Source organism: Brachycentrus maculatus, unplaced genomic scaffold, assembly GCF_059751285.1.
Source record: "Brachycentrus maculatus isolate JH-2025_06_01 unplaced genomic scaffold, ASM5975128v1 h1tg000203l, whole genome shotgun sequence".
Classification (NCBI taxonomy): domain Eukaryota; kingdom Metazoa; phylum Arthropoda; class Insecta; order Trichoptera; family Brachycentridae; genus Brachycentrus; species Brachycentrus maculatus.
This window is the reverse complement of record NW_028280954.1, coordinates 839,427-858,954: the sequence shown is the minus strand read 5'-3', so window position 1 is coordinate 858,954 and position 19,528 is coordinate 839,427. Positions and strand designations below refer to the sequence as shown.

Genomic DNA, 19,528 nt, shown 5'->3' with positions numbered 1-19,528 from the left:
TTCTAATAAATTCGTACAGAGCCAAAGGAGGAATGTATGAATACTGACATTATTAGATTAATCTATGAATCTCGATCTAAATGGAGATTTATATAGATAAGATCATTTCGACGGCCCCTACATAAAGTACTCTATCTGCAAATCTGTTACTTTACAGGAGAGAGCTTAGACGATTTTTTCAATGTATTTTTTTTTTATAATTTATATTTGAAGCACTAACTTTGTGATTTTCCATTTTATAATTAAAATGTATTAATTAAACTATATTTTAAAATCACTATAAATATTTTCATCATCATCATCATCATCATCAGACTGTGTCCGTCCACTGTTGAAAGTAGGCCTCCCGCATGAGTCTCCATCCTCTTGGATCCTCCGCCTTCCGCATCCAGGTCACTCCCGCTATTCTTCTTATATCGTCAGTCCATCTTGTAGGGGGTCGGCCGATGCTTCGTTTGCCAGTTCTTGGGCGCCATTCCAATACTTTTCTTCCCCATAGAGCGTCGTCTCTTCAACAGATATGTCCTACCCATTGCCACTCGAGTGTGCCTATTCGTTGGGTAGCATCCACTACTTGAGTTCTTCTGCGTATTTCCTCGTTTCGAATTCTATCTTTTAGCGACACTCCGAGCATAGATCTCTCCGTAGCACGCTGGGTGACTTTTATTTTATGAGTAAGACTTGCTGTTAGATTCCACGTCTCTGCGCCATAAGTTAATACGGGGAAGATGGATTGGTTAAACGCCTTAGTTTTTAGACATTGTGGAATTTTCGCTTTAAAAATGTACTTTAGTTTTCCAAATGCTGCCCATCCCAGTTGTATGCGCCTGTTGATTTCTTTTGAGAAGTTATTTCACCCAAGTTGTATTACTTGTCCCAGATAGGTATAGTCGTTTACAAATATTTTATTATAACTTAATTATAATGTCTACCGGTTTCGAAGCTTACCACTTCTTTATCAAGACTGCGAAAAAAAACTGCTAAAATCGCTACTTTATCAAGTAACGATTTTAGTAGTGAATGGGTCAACAAGACACATGAGGTGGCTTGGTGAGTCTCCGGTAGAAGTAATATGATAATTATGTTTGTGAGATTACAAATATATGCAAATTTAACAAATAAATAAATAAATAATAGTCTAATCCAGGTGTGGCCAACCCAAATTGCACTCCGGGCCGCATCGATAACCTAAAATTTCCCCAAGGGAATTTTATTTATTTTTATTTTTTATTTTTTATTTATACACAAATTTTATACTGATTAATTGATTGAAATTATAAATACGTAATTTGAATGCAGAGGTAATCAGAAAGTACAATCAGGGGAATTGTGGAAACGAAATTACTACGACCAGATATAAGAAGAAAACCTACATTGAACAAACAAAAAATATATTTGTATAGTTATAAACGTTTTTATATATTTCTCTGTTTTTATAACAATGTGTGGGGGGGGAATGATGGATTGCATGGATTATGGTGCACTCCCAAACCTCCACTTGTTTCTCCTCAGAAGATGCGTTTATAAAGGGATTGTAATTTAATTAGTCGGGTTGTGGTCCCGTGGTTAGTGTTGCGGACTCTTAAATCAGAGTTTCTCGGCTCGAACCCACTCTACCACAATTTAATACCAATTTCTAATAATGAGCCGCTTAGGCTCACAGAAATAGTATGAAATTGAAACATATATGTAAATAATAAAAATAAAAAATTTAGATAATTACTTACTTGATCCACAATTTATTCTACAATATTTTTTAATGACAGAAAATACTATTTACATTACATTACATACATTACATTAATACGCTTAGGCTCACAGAAATAGTACGAAATTGAAATATTTGTGTAAATAATAATAAAAAAATAGATAATTACTTACTTGATCCACAATTTATTCTGCAATATTTAACAATGACAGAAAATACTTATCGCTACGTTACATTAATACAAAAGAAGGATCACTGACTACGTTACAATTTTGATTTGAAATCACTATGCGGCTTATGGTAACTGGAGGTAGACCTCGTCCCGGTGGTGGCTGGATGACGAGAGGAGACCAAGTTCCTGGCTGTCTGTCTATTCAACGGTTTGTCTCGTTCTATGCGTGATGACGTCACGTTCGTCCGCGGTACACTTGTCTATGGAGCTCCATCACCCAGTCGGGCACTGCAAATGTGCATGACTTGGCTCATAGATAATACTTGAGTGCATAAATTTTGTTGATATCTCACATATACATATATCACTGGTTTATATATTCTTCATACATCGCTTACTCCTTTCAAGAACGTCACAAATAAAAAATCGACAATTTTCATTTGTGCATCTTTTCGGAACGCCCAGAAAATGTACTATATCCCAGCAAAAGGGGCATATTTTTAACTTAATATTTACCCGCTACAGGGCAGAAAGTGTTGTTTTTGCATTTTGAAGAAAAAGTATTGTTTAAATATTTTTTTAAAATACTAAATATTTTTCAAATGGAGGAAAAACCTTTAGGTTTTACCTAAAAAGATCTGTTGCACGGTAAAAATTTCAATAAGTGGCTTGATATTTATTTTTAATACATTGTATTATATTTTAAAACTTTAAAAACTTGTGTTCTTGAAAGAAGTGAGCGACATGACCGCGGGCCGCGGGTTGGCCACCCTTGGTCTAATCCATAAATTTCCTCAAACACATCTTTCGTCATTCAATTTTTTACCTTTGATCTTAGCAGTGTGTACTTAATTGTTTCTTAAGTTTTAAGTATATAACAGTTGTTTGTGTTTTATTATATCGTCCAAATTCTTTCAAAAAGAAAATATTGAATTGAGGTTTTTAAATTTTAAAAATGTTTTCTTTGATATCAGTTAATTTTTAACATGAATTAGAAAAATGCTGAAGTTCTACTCTTCTTCTGCTTAGTGTAGGCCTTGTGGCCGGTTTAGAGGATCACCTCCTGCGATGTCGATTCTTAGCTGTCGATCCATCTTTGGTGTTCTTACATCTGTTCGGGAGTCGTCTCGCTTGGGGTTGGCCACGCAGTGCGATGAGGGGAGTCTGGATGGTTCCATTCTCCTTATACGCGCATACCATTGTCTTCTTCGTTGCCTTCCCCACCTAACAACATCTTCGACCTTGCATATTTCTCTTATCCCGGTGTTCCATATTCGTACACTCTTGCCAGATATGCTCCTCAGAGTCTTCGTTTCTGACATTCATAGCACGTTTTTCTGTTACTGGTTACTGTTAGAAATACGGAGCGTAGGACCTGCCATCGACTGGTTTAAGTTTTCAATTTATATCCTGTGTAAAATTCACATTTATGTTTGAGCCCACGATTCCAACGTGCAAGAAATTCACACTTGCAAAGGGTACAAAAAGGGTAATAAATAGGTCCATCACTTAAAAAAAAGGTCTAGTTAAAAAGTATCGTTATTGAGAAATCTTGTAAAAAAAAACTCAATAATTTTTTACCTTCTTCTATGGTCTGGTTTGATCACAATTTTGTGGATATCGTAGTCGTACAGGAGAAAGTGACCAACTATCAAAACGTAAAATGTTCAGGAGGGCCATTTAAGTCACTTTTGCTTAGCAAGATAACAAATATCAATGCAGTTAGTCATTTTTAACAAGTCGATATATTATACTTCCAAGTTTTAAATCCTTTGGGATGTTTTTCAGGGCAATATTAAGCTAGTTAGATATCAAATAGTCAATGATCACATTTTTGTAAAAAATGCACTCGGTCACTTTCTCCTGTATGACTACGATATGTTTGCAGTAACAAATAATACCTCCTTCACATTCCGGCTTATTATGCACCACCCTCTTCAGCTCCCATACGTTGAACAGCCTAATCCTCTTACAAGTCTAAGATATTCACAGCGACTTCATTCGCTACGATATTTTTAACCTACTTTTTTAATAATAACCCAAAGGTTAAGTTAACATTACTCGTCAGTATTGCGGATAATTTTCAATTTCGTTAGAGTAAAAAATGCCAGAAGAAGTGCAGAATACCGAAACGCTCATAAAGATTATAACGTTTGTTTAAATTTTCTAACCAACTAACTAACTAACCATCACGCCGCTTCTCCGCAGGGGTAGGCAGAGAGAATAGAACGTCACACCACTCTGTCTTTGCAAACATTCTTCGCCTCTTCCGCGTTCATGCATCTCCTCATACATACCCGCCGATTATTACGACTCCTAACCTGACCGCTTTCAAGTATTTGGCATACCTGATCGTCCCATGTTTTTCTCGGCCTTCCTCTGCTCTTTTTTCCAATTACATTTGCCTCATAAATTTGTTTTACCGTTCTTTCCTCACTCATTCGTTCTACATGTCCAAACCATCTCAACACACCATTCTTAATTTAATCGATAATACTTATCTCAGCTAAAGTGAGTTATTAAGTTTTATTAATTAAGTTTCCAGTTGAGTTGAAACACAAAAATGTGTTGGAGTTCAGTTCTCCTGTGCATAGTGGGTTTAATAGCACTGGTCAAATTATATATTAAAGCGACAACTGGAATTTACAAGGGAAAGGAGAGACTAGATGGAAAAACTATTGTCATCACTGGAGCCAGTGCGGGTGAGTGTTGATACTTCTTCCTAGATCATAGTTCTTAACCTGGGTTCCATGGAACACCGGGGGTTTGGTGAGTCAGTCTTCCGGGTTCAGAGGTCAAAACACACACCCGACTTATTGTACGATATTATGAAAAATGATACAACGCACAATATATTCATATTATTTTTTGACATCTCATCAAAGATGAAGAATAATATGAAAGTCTGGGCATTTACGGAGTTGACGACCATCATAGGCTGGTTTAAGTTCTAAGTTTTGCTCAATAAAAAGCTTCTTTTCATCTCACCATATAACAATACATGTCTCTAGTGAAGTTCTAGTGATTCAATAACAATGTTTCTGAATTGGATCATACGTATAGAACTTCCAAGAATTTGAGTAGTGTGGTTGTCAATAATGGGTAGAATTGGTGAATGTTACACGTGTGTAAAGTGATCACTTAAACCAGCCTATGACGGTCGTCAGCCCCGTAAATGCCCAGAATTCCATATTCTTCTTCATCTTTGATGAGATGTCAAAAATAATGTGAAAATAACTCCTGTAATTGGACATAATCCAGATTTTGTGAACAAGTATTTGGACACACTCTAAATTTTGTCACAATATATTCATTTATCCAATCTTCAAGCCCTATCCGCATCCCAATGATGCATAGGGTACTGCATCATATAAACGCAGAGTAATCTTGATCGTTAACACATGAAGGAAAGGTGATCAGCCCTCCGCTTCAGGTGCCAGTCCAGGGTAATATTGAATAAATATTGGAGTAAAAAAATCACTTTTATTAATGTGACCCTCCCTGGGAATCGAACCTGAGACCTCCGGTACGGAAGCCAAGCGTGCTGACCATTAATTACACTACGAGGCGGACACGTAGCCTAGGGTTGAAAAAATGACTCATTTTTCTCAGGTTAAACTAATTTTCTAGTTGTGTCTATTTTATTTTTGTTTTGTTCTGTGACATAAAATAATACAAGAGCTCAAATGCTAAACCAATGCACCTACTCCGCATCATACTTTTTGTTACTGGAATGGGACTTCAAATAAGTCATAACAAATGTCCTAGATCTATTGTCATAACGTGTTGTCTGTTTCTGATTACCGAAATGTGCATTATTTTATTTTTGTTTTTATGTGAAAATCATGTTATAATGGTTTGCTCCTTGTTTTTAATGGTTTTGTTCATTTTGTGCACCTATGTATAAATATATGCCTATATTCCACAATAAGTTTTGCACTTGGGGGGAGTCAAACCCGCGACGCCGGCTTCGCAGTCGGGCCAACTCTTCATTCATTGCATAATTTATAGATTTTAGAAATGAAAAATAGCAACAAAACAAAATTTAAATATTATTAATGATTAATTGAATTTAGGTAAAAGCCTATTTTTAATTTTTTTTATTCATTCCTATTCCTACAAATAATAGTAATAAAAACTCCACACCCCTCTCACTCCAAACCTAACTTAATTACCAATTCTTTAAACCCGCCCATTCACCTAACTGTGAATATTTAAATGGTTTAGAATTAGTATTGGGTATTTTTTTAGAGGGATATAAATTCAAATTTTCCGCAATAAATTGATGGTGGCATGTTGCGCCATCTTGTTGAAACTACAGCTCTGTCACATCAATGCCATTCAATGAAGTATGGAGAAGTCAGTAATCATGATTTTGTAGCGCTCTCCATTGACTGTAACATTCTGGCCGGCATCGTCTGGTTTAAAATATTGGTCAATGATTTCACCTGCCCATAAAGCACACCAAACAGTAGCTTTTAATGGATGTAAGAGCGTCTCGACAAAGGCTTCTGGGTTTTCTCCACTCCAAATTTGGAAATTCTGCTTATTGACATGGCCATTTAACCAAAAATGTGCCTCATAGGTGAACAAATTTTTGCATTGAAAAAACGGATCAAGCTGAATATTGTTTTCGGCCCATTTGCCGAACCTACGACGCGCATAATGGTCATTCAGTCTATTCATGGTGTAATGGCAAAACGTACTTACTACAAATCAACTGTTGCTGTCAAATTGACAGTCTGTAGAAACAATGATGCCACTTTAAAAACCAAACCTCTTAAAAGCAAACATTCCATACATGGATACATGCTATATGTTTAACTCTGATGATGACAAGGTTCTTGACGAAACTGATTAGGGAAAATGTACCAATAAAAATAAAAAAATAAAAAAATATAATAAAACCCTTATCCGCACCCCAATGGTGCACAAGGCACTGCGTTATATAAACGAAGTGTTATCTTGATCGTTCACATGAAGGAAAGCTGTTCAGCCCTCCGCTTCAGGGTAATATTGAATATATGTAACAGTGAAAATATCTCTTATAGATATTTTACTCCCTTTGGGAATCGAACCCGGGACCTCCAAAACGGTAGCCGAGCGTGCTGACCATTGCACTAGGGAGGCGGACAATAACGGCCAAAAGCGACCAATAAAAAGCCGTGTAGTTTTATTATGTAAAGTTTATTCAAGTTTTGTTATTTCAGGTATTGGTTTGGAGTCGGCTAAAGACTCTGCCAGGAGGGGAGCTCGGGTGGTGATGGTGTGTAGAGACATGGAGAAGGGAGAGAGAGTGAGGAGAGCTATCATCAAGGAAACTGGGAATGATAATCTCACCGTTAGTTCTTGTACCATTCGGTACAACTTGATTTGTTATCTTATTCTTCTTCTTCTGCTTGGTGTAGGCCTTGTGGCTTGTTTTTAAGAGGGATCAACCTCCTGTGATGTTGATTTCCAGCTATCAATCCATATCGCTCACTCCTTTCTACAACGTCATATATCAAAAATCGACAATTTTCAGTTATGTGTATTATAGGAATGCCCAGAAAATGTACTATATCCCAGCAAAAGGGGCAAATTTTTAACTCAATATCTACCCGCTTTAGGGCAGAAAGTGTTGTTTTTGCATTTTGAAGAAAAGGTATTGTTTAATTATTTTATTAAATATACAAAATATTTTTCAAATGGAGGAAAAACCTTCAGGTTTTACCTAAAAAGATCTGTTGCATGGTAAAAAGTTCAATAAGTGGCTTGATTTTTATTTTTAATACATTGTTTTATATTTTTAAACTTTAAAAACGTTCTCCTGCAAAATCAAGTTTTTTGATTTATGACGTTCTTGAAAGGAGTGAGCGATATGTTTGGTGGTCTGCCCGGGAGGCCATGCGGTGCAATGTGGGGGAGTCTGGATGGTTCCATTCTTTTCATACATGTGCGCGACCATTGTCTCCTTCGTTGCCTTCCCCACCTAACGACATCTTCAATCCCGCATATTTCCCTTGTCCTGGTGTTCGCACATTCCATAGTGTGATCATCTGTCTTGTTCTCTTAATAAAAATGAAAAAGATAAAGAGAAAAAAACAAATGGCCGCTTGAATAATAAACAGCTCAACCAAATGTAAGAAAATTGGAAGTGCCAGTTTGGCTTCCATTCACACCACAGGATTCAGAATACCATTAATTCTATTTCCTGCTTTCATTCTTCAATCCACTTTTCCATCTCTTAAAAACATACTTCTTACATATAAGAACACCTGTACTTGCGCGTGGAGAGGAGGATGAGACTGCTGACCACATATTATTTAACTGCCCCTTACTCCCTAACCTTGAGTTCATTCAGGACATTCGCTCGGAAGGTTTGTCCTTCCCACTGAATGTCCAGCACCCCTTTTCAATGAACTCCCAAAATTTCAATAGTGCGGTCATAAAGCATTAAAAAAAGTATGGCAAAAATGTTTAAGTAACTTCAAGTAAAATAATTAAATTTTTTTTTAAAAAGTAAAATCATTCAATCACTCAATTTTGGGTGCTTTGCCAATAAAAAAAATATATAAAAAAAACACCTGTACTTTTCCAGGCATTCCTCATTTACATAACTCTTCTGCTACTTCTACTACCACTGCTACCATCACACCGTAGGCAGAGAGGATGGAATGCCACACTTTTCTTACCTGACATACACTCCTCGCTTCCTTCACATCCATACATGCCCTCCAATTACACAAACTTTTGATACCACTAGATTTTAGGTTCTGCTTTTGCCAAGTCTTCATTCTGTTTTCCCGTTCACATTCGCCACATATACTCTCTTAGTCATTCTCTCGTTATCTATTTGCTCCACATGTCCATACCACCTCAAAGAACTCTTAATCTCTTCAATTATCCCTAGTTCGACTTAACATTCCTTTCTAATATCTTCGTTTTTAATTCTGTCATACAATAATTGTCTACACATTTATCTGGGGGAGCAAACGGTGTTCACTCTGGTTTCATCCTTCCTTTGCCAGTTCCATGTTTCTCTACTACTTCTCACACAGACGCTACTTAATCATAAGTTGGTTAAGTGTAATGATAAGTTAAGCATGTTGCCTTCCTAGGCGCAATGTAAGTATTCCTAGGGGTAAAGCAATGTCAGTTTCATCCGCCTCCGTGGTGTAATGGTCAGCGTGTTTAGCTACCGTGCTGGAGGTCCCGGGTTCGATTCCCAGGGGGGGTGAAAATAAATATTAGTGATTTTACACCGTAATATTTATTTAATATTACCCTGGACTGGTTCCTGAGGCGCAAGAGTGATCACCTTGCCTTCATGTAAGCAATGATCAAGATAACACTGCGTCGATTCGATGCAGTGCCCTATGCACCATTGGGTGCGGATAAGGGTTATAAGTAAAGTAATGTAAGTATGTACATAGATATAAGTACACATAAGTAAATTCACTACCTGAGTAAAATCAAGAATCAAAATCATACACCATCAAAATCACACACAGAATCAATAAAATGTATTAACTCATGCCTCTAGCGAGATAGCGAGTGTTTTTGCCTAGAAATTTCACTCATGAATTACATGAAATTAAAGTAACTTTAAACATAAAGAGTAAATCCACTCACGAGTAGGCATAGGCCATGAAACTTATAAAGTTGAAGCCTGAGTAGGGACATGATAAGCGGTGTTGTATAAGCCGTAGATAGATTTTAGAGTCACTCGGACGTTAGGAAATTTAAAAAAAAAACTCTACTACTTCTCTCTTCTAGAAACCTTGCCTGTTCTAGGTAGCACGAAACAGCTCTTTCACACCTCTCATCCCGGTCCACTCTGAAATGTTCCGAAGCCAGGAAAGCTGCCTTATTCCTACTCCTCTGCGTCCCTCAATTTCTACTTCTGCTTCTGGTTACTGAAATTACATGTTGACAATTTTGAATTATCATTTTAGCTGAAGAGATTAGACTTTGCGTCATTAGCGAGTGTGAGAAGTTGCGCTAACGAAATCTTAGCAGAGGAATCCCGCATTGATATTCTCTTAAATAATGCCGGAACGGGATCCATGACGACTAGAATGACCGATGACGGACTGGAAATAGTGATGCAGACTAATCACTTTGGGCCTTTTCTCTTCACCAACATCTTACTTGGTGAGATATCAATCTTTGTACTTTAAAATCAAGTCCAATAAATCGTTTCGGACTGTCTCATTGACTCTTTTGGTTATTTTCTCAATTTTACCCTAGATTCGATAGAGCTAACTGCACCAATGAGTCCATTTGTCAGGAGCTACACTTGGATGGCTTAAATCTAGCCAATGTCTGTACATGGCGGATTCTTCAGTTCTTTGGATACGTTGCGCATGGCAGTGAGGATAACCTGGAACGACTGGTTGTTATATCCGGATGCCTCAGAAACTAGGTGTGGAGGAACAAACACATAAGAATAGAAAGTAAAATGAAAATATACAAAACATGTGTTCGTCCAATAGCCTTTTATGGGATTGAGGCAAGAGCAGATACTTCCAGAACAAAATCTCGACCTCGAACCTCCGAGATGAAGACTCTCCGATCCATAGCCGGAAACACATTGTGAGACCGAGTAAGAAATACTGACATCCGGAGCATGTGTAAGACGGAGGATATCGTGAGGTGGGGACGACAACGAAGGCGATACTGGAATGATCACGTAAACCGAATGTCAGATGACAGACTTCCACGTATTACCCTTCAAGGAAACCCTGAAGGACGCAGATCCCCAGGCAGACCGCCGAAAAGATGGAAAGACAGCTTGGAGTCAACATCCCAAGAGCAACATACGGAGGCACAAACAGATCCCTAGGATCTACAAAAAGAATAAGAATAAGAAGACTGGTTGTGATCGGTAGCCTGGAGGGGAAAAGAGGGAGAGGAAGATCCCCCAAACGATGGACCGATGGAGTTAAGGCAGCAGTAGGCACCTCGGTGGTTGGAGTGCTACGTGCAGCGCAGTCAAGGGATAACTGGAGAAGAGTCATTGCTTCCACAAGGGTCACAACCCTCTGTAGTGAGAAATAAGACGGAGAAGAGACCCTAGATTACTAAACTATCCTATGAGTAACGATATTACTTAATATTCGTAAAAAATACGACAAAGAAATACAACAGAAATGAATAAGCTAATCAGCTGTTTTATTATTATTTTAGAAGTAATAGTAATATTCTTTGGGTTAAAGACATCACGTAACAATGAAAAAAGTACATTAGTAAGTTATGTTAACAATGTTATCTTGTGCGTACTGTTTTCCTGTTAAAAAAAATGGTTTAAAGTACAACCAAATAAATAAAAGAGTTTAAACCTTCATAGTGTAATGTCCGCCTCCGTAGTGTAACGGTCAGCTTGCTCGGCTACCATCCTGGAGGTCCCGGGTTCGATTCCCAGGGGGTGGAGTCAAATAAATATCAGTGATTTTTTCAAACTTATATTTATTTTATATTACCCTGGACTGGTACCTGAAGCGGAGGGCTGATCACCTTTCCTTCATATCGCTCACTCCTTTCAAGAACGTCATAAATCAAAATACTTGATTTTTCAGGAAAACGTTTTTAAAGTTTAAAAATATAATGCAATGTATTAAAAATAAATATCAAGCCATTTATTAAACTTTTTACTATGCAACAGATCTTTTGAGGTAAAACCTGAAGGTTTTTTCTGCATTTGAAAAATATTTAGTATATTTAAAAAAATTATTAAACAATACCTTTTCTTCAAAATGCAAAAACAACACTTTCTGCCCTGTAGCGGGTAAATATTAAGTTAAAAATATGCCACTTTTGCTGGGATATAGAACATTTTCTGGGCATTCTGAAAACATGCACAACTGGAAATTGACGATTTTTGATTTATGACGTTCTTGAAAGGAGTCTCTTACGTTCATTCCTAATAAACCAAACTTAAATGCCATGTAACCGGTTCCTATTTTTAATAAATACGTATGATAAGTTTAATGTTTTCAATTGCGTAGTTCGCCACACTAATGTTAAGTTATTAAGGGTTAAAGATCACGATAACACTGCATTTATGTGATGCAGTGCCCAATGCACCATCGGGGTACGGATAAGGGTTTGAAGGAGATGAGGAAGAAAAAACCAAGTTTGCTTTTTATTTTCAAAAAGTTCTTAAAAATGTGGGATTGGATGGTAATTTATAATTTTCTCTTGTTAAGTTTGCGATTTCACTTTTCACAGGTAAAATAAAGCAGTCTGCTCCGAGTCGAATCGTCAACGTGTCATCGCTGGCTAACGTTTTAGCTGACTTGGACCTCAACGATTTGGAAATGAGAAAAACGGCTGAATTTATCGTTTACTCCAACTCTAAACTAGCCAATATCTTATTCACTACCGAACTTGCCGCCAAGCTCAAAGGAACAGGTAATCATGTCAGGCGTATTCAGCATAAAGGCCTAGTATTAATTAACAATGTGGAACTGAGAAAAACGGCTGAATTTGTCGTTTACTCCAACTCTAATGTAGCCAATATCTAGCATTGTTAAAAGCCATTAACAATTTAGAAATAAGAAAAATGGCTGAATTTGTCGTTTACTCCAACTCTAAACTAGCCAATATCTTATTCATTACCGAACTTGCTGTCAAACTCGAAGAAACAGGTAATCACGTCAGGCGTATTCAGCATAAAGGCCTTGTATTCATTAACAATTTAGAAATGACAAAAACGGCTGAATTTGTCGTTTACTCCATCTCTAAACTAGCCAATATCCTCTTCACTACTGAACTTGCTGTCAAGCTTAATGAAACAGGTTATCACGTCGGGCCTATTCAGCATAAAGGCCTAGTATTCATTAAATAACAACTTAATTTTCTTTAAACCCAGGTAATGTAATGTTTGATGTAATTGTTTTTTTTTAAACACTGCTGAAATAAATATATCGCTGGTTAAATGCCAAAGGGCGATTGTCCACTACCCGGAATTTGACCGTCCGGCAGTCCGATTTTGAAAAATGAAAGCGACTTCGCCAGTTTAACGTGATCCAATTTACAAGCAATGTGTTCCAGCTCAGATCAAGAGCACCGATCCGCAAAAATATGGTCGAAAGCACAAGCCAATCCAAGCCAATCATCATTTTAAAACACTAACTGACGTGCCGGACGGTAACATTCCGTGTAATTCCGGGGCGCAACTTTTTTGTTGTTGTTTAATTTCAATTCAATTCAATTCGATTTATGTATTCATTTACAACATTTTTGAGTATGTCCAAATGCTTGATCACAAATCTGGATTATCTCCAATTATAAGAGTTATTTTTCATATTATTTCTTTTCATCTCAGCAATAGATGTCTCTAGTGAAGTTCTAGTGGTTCAAGAACTATGTTTCGAAATTGGTTTACATATATATATATATATATATATATATATAGAACTTCTAAGAATTTGAGTAGTGTGGTTGTCAGTAATGGATAGAATTGGTGAATGTTACACGTGTGTAAAGAGATCACTTAAACCAGCCTACGAGGGTCGTCAGCCCCGTAAATACCCAGACTTTCACGTTCTTCTTCATCTTTGATGGGATGTCAAAAAATAATATTTTATTAATAATTAACATACACATTACAAACTAAAATTGAAAGCGTTTACATTAACAAAAAATCGAAAATAAGCAAGAACACTCTTGTTAAAGATGTAGAAGAATCCCACTTCGGAATACTCCTTCAGACGCATGATATTATTCAGCATAGTGGTAGCTTTTCCTACAGACATAACCATCGGCAGGTTGGTCCTGTATATAGGAATGGGAAACAATCTATGCCGATACAGTCTTAGGTAACTATCGGGAACATACAGACCAATTGCTTCGGATAATTTCAGCATTATCGATCAAACCGCGCAACAATCAATAAAAATCATCATCATCATCATATCAGCCCGTTGAGGTCCACTGCTGGACATAGGCCTCCCCCTTCCGCCTCCACTCCTCCCGATCCTACGCCGTCCCCATCCACTGTCTTCCAGCAAACTTCCTGATGTCGTCCACCCATCTCATCGGTGGACGTCCTTGAGGCCTCTGGTTCCTCGGTCTCTACACCAGAATGTGTTTCGTCCATCTGTCGTCGGTCATTCTGGCTATGTGACCGGCCCATTTCCACTTCAGCCAAGCAATTCGCTCTACCACGTCACAGACCTGTGTCTGGCGTCGGATCCAATCCTTCCTTTTTCTGTCTCTTAATGCTATTCTAAGCATAATTTGCTCCATACTCCTCTGAGCAACTTGCAACTTATGGGAGGATTGCTTGGTCAGAGTCATTGTTTCCGCGCCATAGGTTAGGACGGGTAGAATGCATTGGTTAAACACTCGAGTCTTGAGTGAGTTGGGAATGGAATCAAATATACTGTCAATAAAAATACATAATCAAATCCTTCTTGTCTTTAAACAATTGTAGCCAAGCATACCCTGGAGAAACTGGGTCGGGTAGAGCCGAGGATAATAGCCGTACTCTCTCATAGAGAAATACCTCAGAAACTTCTTTTGGACTTTCTCTACCATAAGAGTGTACTTAAGCTTGTGTGGCCCCCAAATCATCGAGCCACCACTAATTCATGGATTTTTTAAAATTTTAATATCAATTAGATGAAACAATATTTGCGCTTACGTAATTACAATCTTTATTCATATAATTCGTCAAAATGATATTGGGATATAATTTGTTTTAGTTAAAAGCTGTCCGTCCATTATTAGTATTTTTGGTTTTGCGGGAAAGGGTATTATTTACACAACTGAGATATTGTTTATTTTTTAAATCTATTTCTGAAGTTCCCTTCTTCTTTAACCCTTATCTGCAGCTGATGGTGCTTAGAGCACTGCATCATATCGATAGTGTGATTTTGATTGTTAATATTTCAAAATGGACCATGTTGAGGATCGGGCTTTTAATGCATTGTGAAACTCATTCCTTCCTTTTCAGGAGTAACGGCGAATAGTCTGCATCCCGGAATTGTCTACACTGAAATCAACAGAGTTGCTCCTTTTTTCACAAGGATTTTTATGGAATGGTTGACTTTCCTACTATATAAGGTATGTCCCTTTCCCGGTATGTAAGGCACTTTAGAGGTGTAATGGAACGGAAGGCCTGTTGACAGTCAACAGTCCCACTTCCCCTGAGAAGTTGTACGCGACGCGGCGACTACTTCTCGTGCCGCAGCACAAAGTACCATAGTATCGCAGGTGCTGGTGTCAACGCAGAGCAGCCGGGCGTCAGCAATCCGCGGCCGTACTCGACGGTGGATCTACCTGCGTAGAGATCCACCGAAAGCCCAGAGATCCCTTGCGATCGCCTGTAAATGCGATAAAATATCACCGGCAGCTTCAACCTGCATCAGGCAACCGGGTCGTAAGTCCGGTATCGCTCCGTTGGGTCGTGGCGGCTCCGTCGTCGTCCAGTCCGGGTGCAGTCAGCTCCAAAGTAGATATCCGAGTCCAAATCCAGGGGATAGCGGCGGTCGAATATTTATTGGGCGAAGAGTCTGGGCGGGCAGCAAAGTCGGGAAGAAGCGGGGCGAAGAGAAGTAAACGCAGTGGTAGTCGATCGAAATCTGATTTATTTGTCAAAATGGTGTCCTATATATACTGTCTCTGGGTGCCTTACCGCAGCGTCGCCCGGCCGCGCCTGACCAATCGCAGAGGGGGGTATTTCCACCAATCACGGCGTAGAGGGAGCGAGGGCGTTCGCGTGCCGTCTCCCTCTAGCACATATAAGGACATCCCCACTCCGCTACCTTGGCACAGTCAAGCGCGCACCACAGAGCAGTATACAAATCACAATTATTCATTTTACAATATCTCTTAAACTAGCCTGAGCTATTTTTCCTCGGTATGGGCAAAGACTACCCCCGAAGATGACACATAACAGTCTTTATTGAGAGGGCAGCACATTGCTAACACATACCAAGGTCCCTAGGCTATTTAAATCTATTTTTCTTATTCTTTATTCAAATCCTATGTACGTCGGCTACAGAAGTAGTGACATAGTTTTCTCCCAGCAATGAGCAAGTGCTGAGATGATCGTGATTGTACCATACTAGTTTATCCTTGCTGTTCCCAACACAGATTTTAAAAAAAAGTGTCTTAACACCTTAATGACCCTTCTAAATTTGAACTGATCGCTAAGGACCAGTCCCGCATTTTTGAGGGGTTAATAAGTAGTTGAATTTAATGACATCTATTGAGTAAATCATGACATTTGTTCATTCAAAAATAAATTCACGCTACTTAAAAAGGTTTGTGTCATGGCTATGAGCTGATTTCATGGACATTTGTATCTCATTTCTTAAATTTTATAAATATTTACCTGGATTCAGCCCTTTTCAAATGTTATTGTGAGTGTCTGTGATATTTTTTAAGGTCCGACCGAATTTGTTTGGATATTTTTTCTGAAGATCCTAGAGAATTTGAGAGAAGTGATAGCAAAGTGGATAGTGATTCTGATATGATTCTGAAGATGATTCTGACGGGGAAGTTGATAATATGGACTAGTTAGACACCGACACTCCACAAAACAATCAGAGCTTTTGTGGAACTCCAGGATCTAAAAAATTTCCAGAAAACTCTAAAAATGTAGATGGTTTTACATCTTTGTTTATTACAGATGAATTTTTGGACAAAATAGCCGATCTCATACATTTACATGTGGTCGTTAAGCTAGAAGTTACAAAAGTCCACTTTATTAACATTTAAATATCATAGTGATAAATATGCGAATACCTAAGCTACTTATACAAATGCATGGGCTGCTCGACGAATGAGGAGCTGAAGAGGGCTTTCGAAAATAGACGAGAATGGTGAAGGAGAGGTCGTCTGCTGCTGCAGACCAATCCGCAGGATTGAGACCTGAGAAGAAGAAATATGTGAACGAAGAAAAACAAACAAATAAACGGATTATTTTGTTTCAGCAGTGACTAAAGCCTTCCCCCTATTGGCTATGTTCTTACTGATGAGAAATAAAAAATAAAAACAAAAATTGGAAAAAAAAGAAAAAAAAGAAACAGCTCCTGCCCCCTCTTGAACCTTCAACGTCCCAAGGACCCAACTCTAAAATTTAGAATTAGCTTCATATACAGTGTTTGAAAATGATGTGGCATATTTTAAGAAATAGTGGTATTATATTATTTTGAGAAATAAAAATACTTTGTGTTCTGATCCACTCACATTTTTATTAACCAACTAGTTTCGGCAACAACCTGTTGCCCTCTTCAGGGTTACATTTATTACTAAGAGTTATTATTACTAAGGGTTACATTTACTACATTTATTACTGTAACCCTGAAGAGGGCAACAGGTTGTTGCCGAAACTAGTTGGTTAATAAAAATGTGAGTGGATCAGAACACAAAGTATTTTTATTTCTCGAAATAATATATCAATATGATCCACAAAGTTAATGCTTTCAATATTCAAAACATAATAGTGGTATTTACTAAGTAAAACTTAAATTAAAAATGGATTATTTTGTTGTTGAATTTTCAGAGTTCCTGGGAAGGAGCGCAGACTCAGATATTGCTGTGTGTGTCGCCCACGGTGCAGAATGTGACCGGAGCATACTTCTGCGACTGCAAGGCCAAGCCCGTCCCGCGTCAGGCGCGGGATAGGCAGAAAGCTGCCAAGCTCTGGCAGCTCAGCGAGCAATCTGTCAATTTGCAACTAGACGAGAAACACTACTGACATCTTCAAATACAGTGGAACCTCTTATAACGAGCATAATTCGTTCCAGAATCTTGTTTGTTTGCCCATAGAACTCAATGAAAAATATGATAATGCGTTCTTCGCCAAAAGAACACTTATTAAAAAAAATTATTATTGACGTTGATTCAAATAAAATTAATTATTATATATTGTTCAGGAGTGTAACAACTTAGATTTTAAAAAAAAATAATGAAAAAAAAAAAATTTAACTGACAAATAATTAATCATTTTAACTAGAAAACTGTCTAAAGACATTTGTTTTTGCCGACACTTCAAAATTTGGCGAAAATGTGTCACAGTATCATCATTGAATAAATTTGTATCACGAATAGCCATCCCCTTGTTAGGGTGATGCTTCTTAATGTACGATGCAATAGTTTCACATGCTTTCAGCATTTCTCTGATCGTGCTTCAAGAATGTTGTTACTCTGCTACTTCCTCTTCCTCCATCAACAAGCTCTCCTCCATATTTTCTTGCTGTGAAACACCATGCAACTCCATAAGCTCTTCGGTGGTCAGCTCTTGATTGGGCTCTTTCACAAGCTCTTTAATATCGTTGTTATCCACCTCGAGCTAATGACGCAATCTTGTTGACTTTTGACTCCACAGGCACTGTTTCAAAATCACATTCGACAACACTCTCTGGTCAAAGTTTTTTCCAAGCAGAAGTGAGGGCCCTCTTGGTAACTCCTTCCCAAGCCGCGAAAGTCCTGGCTCACAAGAGAATGTCGTGAAAAGGGGACTTGCTTTTTCTCTGTAACTCGTTATGCAAAATAAACGCTCGTTAACCCTTTCCGGTTCTATGTGGAATGCCATTCGACATCGACTTTATTCCGGTGAGTCCTATGTCGAATGTCATTTGACATTTTTTTTCTTCATCAGTTTAGTGTTTAAATTAAAGCACACATATTTTTTTCTCACTCGTATTAAGTGTGTGGTATACTGGGACGAGGATTCAATGATAAACACTAGAATGTGTAACTTTCTACGTGAGAATGATACAAAAGGTTTGTTTTGGGGGCCGGATCGGTACCCGTCACTCGGATGTCCGGCTACCGGCATCAGTTACACTCGACCCGTGCGCGTGTGAGCAGCAGTGATGACGATTCCATCCACAATAGCCCACGTGTATGGAAAAATGTTACGCTCAACGAAACATTCCTGGAGGTAGGAAAGAAACCCGATGCATTTGAGTCACTCATGAGAGAAAGCCCGGCCTTTGCATCGGTGACTGTTTTCACCGATATCATAGGTTAGATTCAAAATAAAAATAAATTTTTAACACTAGTGAAGTTTTATTAAAAAAAAACTTGGATGTATTGTTTTACCCTGTAATGCTGAAAATCTATTGTGGACCCGATGAAATTATTTTAAAAAAAAATTAAGGACCGGAAAGGGTTAAGGGAGCAACTTTTTCAGATTTTTTTGCTTGTTATGCGAATTACTTATTATGCGAGGTGCTCCTTATGAAAGGTTCCACTGTATCTTTATTTTATTGTTTTTTTACTGACATTTTGTGTGATAATAAAACAACAACTAAAACATTTTGAGTGTGTCCAAATCTCTTTTCCGTCTTAGTCCTCATTACTGTGAGCTTATACAAATCCTTACGGGTCACGGTGGGTTCAAGAGCTACCTGCATCGTTCCAAGCTCACCAAGATCGCTAGCCGTATGTGTGATGATGAGACTCCTCAAGATGTCCCTCTTTGATGCTTTGCCCCCTTTTCAGCTTTCAAAGACAACAGCTGGAGGCGCGTTGCAAGAGCCTAGTGAGGACCTATCCAACATCGGATCCGTGATAGTTCACAAGGAACTGTCACGAGAGGTGGTATCATACATGAAAAAAATTGTGAAGGACATTGGTAACAAACTAAGCTAGGACACAAAATGCCGAACCCTCTTCTGGTGGAACAGAAGGTCTGCTGACGGCAG

General features: G+C 38.2%; 1 protein-coding gene across 4 annotated transcripts; it reads left to right on the top strand.

Moving 5' to 3' along the window:
• Window positions 1-2,692: 2,692 nt before the first annotated feature.
• LOC148307243 (retinol dehydrogenase 11-like) lies at window positions 2,693-19,139 on the top strand. Of its 4 annotated transcripts, none has more exons than XM_088263745.1 (7): window positions 2,693-2,818; window positions 4,426-4,582; window positions 7,091-7,221; window positions 9,818-10,016; window positions 12,093-12,275; window positions 14,824-14,933; window positions 17,380-19,139. In XM_088263745.1, the coding sequence occupies exons 2-7, from the start codon at window positions 4,444-4,446 to the stop codon at window positions 17,572-17,574; spliced, it is 957 nt and encodes a 318-aa protein (XP_088119871.1). In that variant the 5' UTR covers window positions 2,693-2,818; window positions 4,426-4,443; the 3' UTR covers window positions 17,575-19,139. The 4 variants fall into 4 exon arrangements, with proteins under 4 accessions (XP_088119871.1, XP_088119868.1, XP_088119870.1 ...); XM_088263742.1 differs by having other exon boundaries at window positions 4,419-4,582; XM_088263744.1 differs by having other exon boundaries at window positions 4,387-4,582.
• The last annotated feature ends 389 nt before the right edge of the window (window positions 19,140-19,528 follow it).

What these genes read in the sequence shown, in the direction of transcription:
- LOC148307243 (XM_088263745.1), top strand. Translation starts at nt 4,444, where the DNA reads ATGTGTTGGAGTTCAGTTCTCCTGTGCATAGTGGGTTTAATAGCACTG. An exon ending in CATCACTGGAGCCAGTGCGG is followed by an intron (nt 4,583 to 7,090) that starts GTGAGTGTTGAT and finishes TTGTTATTTCAG; the next exon opens with GTATTGGTTTGGAGTCGGCT. An exon ending in CTTCACCAACATCTTACTTG is followed by an intron (nt 10,017 to 12,092) that starts GTGAGATATCAA and finishes CACTTTTCACAG; the next exon opens with GTAAAATAAAGCAGTCTGCT.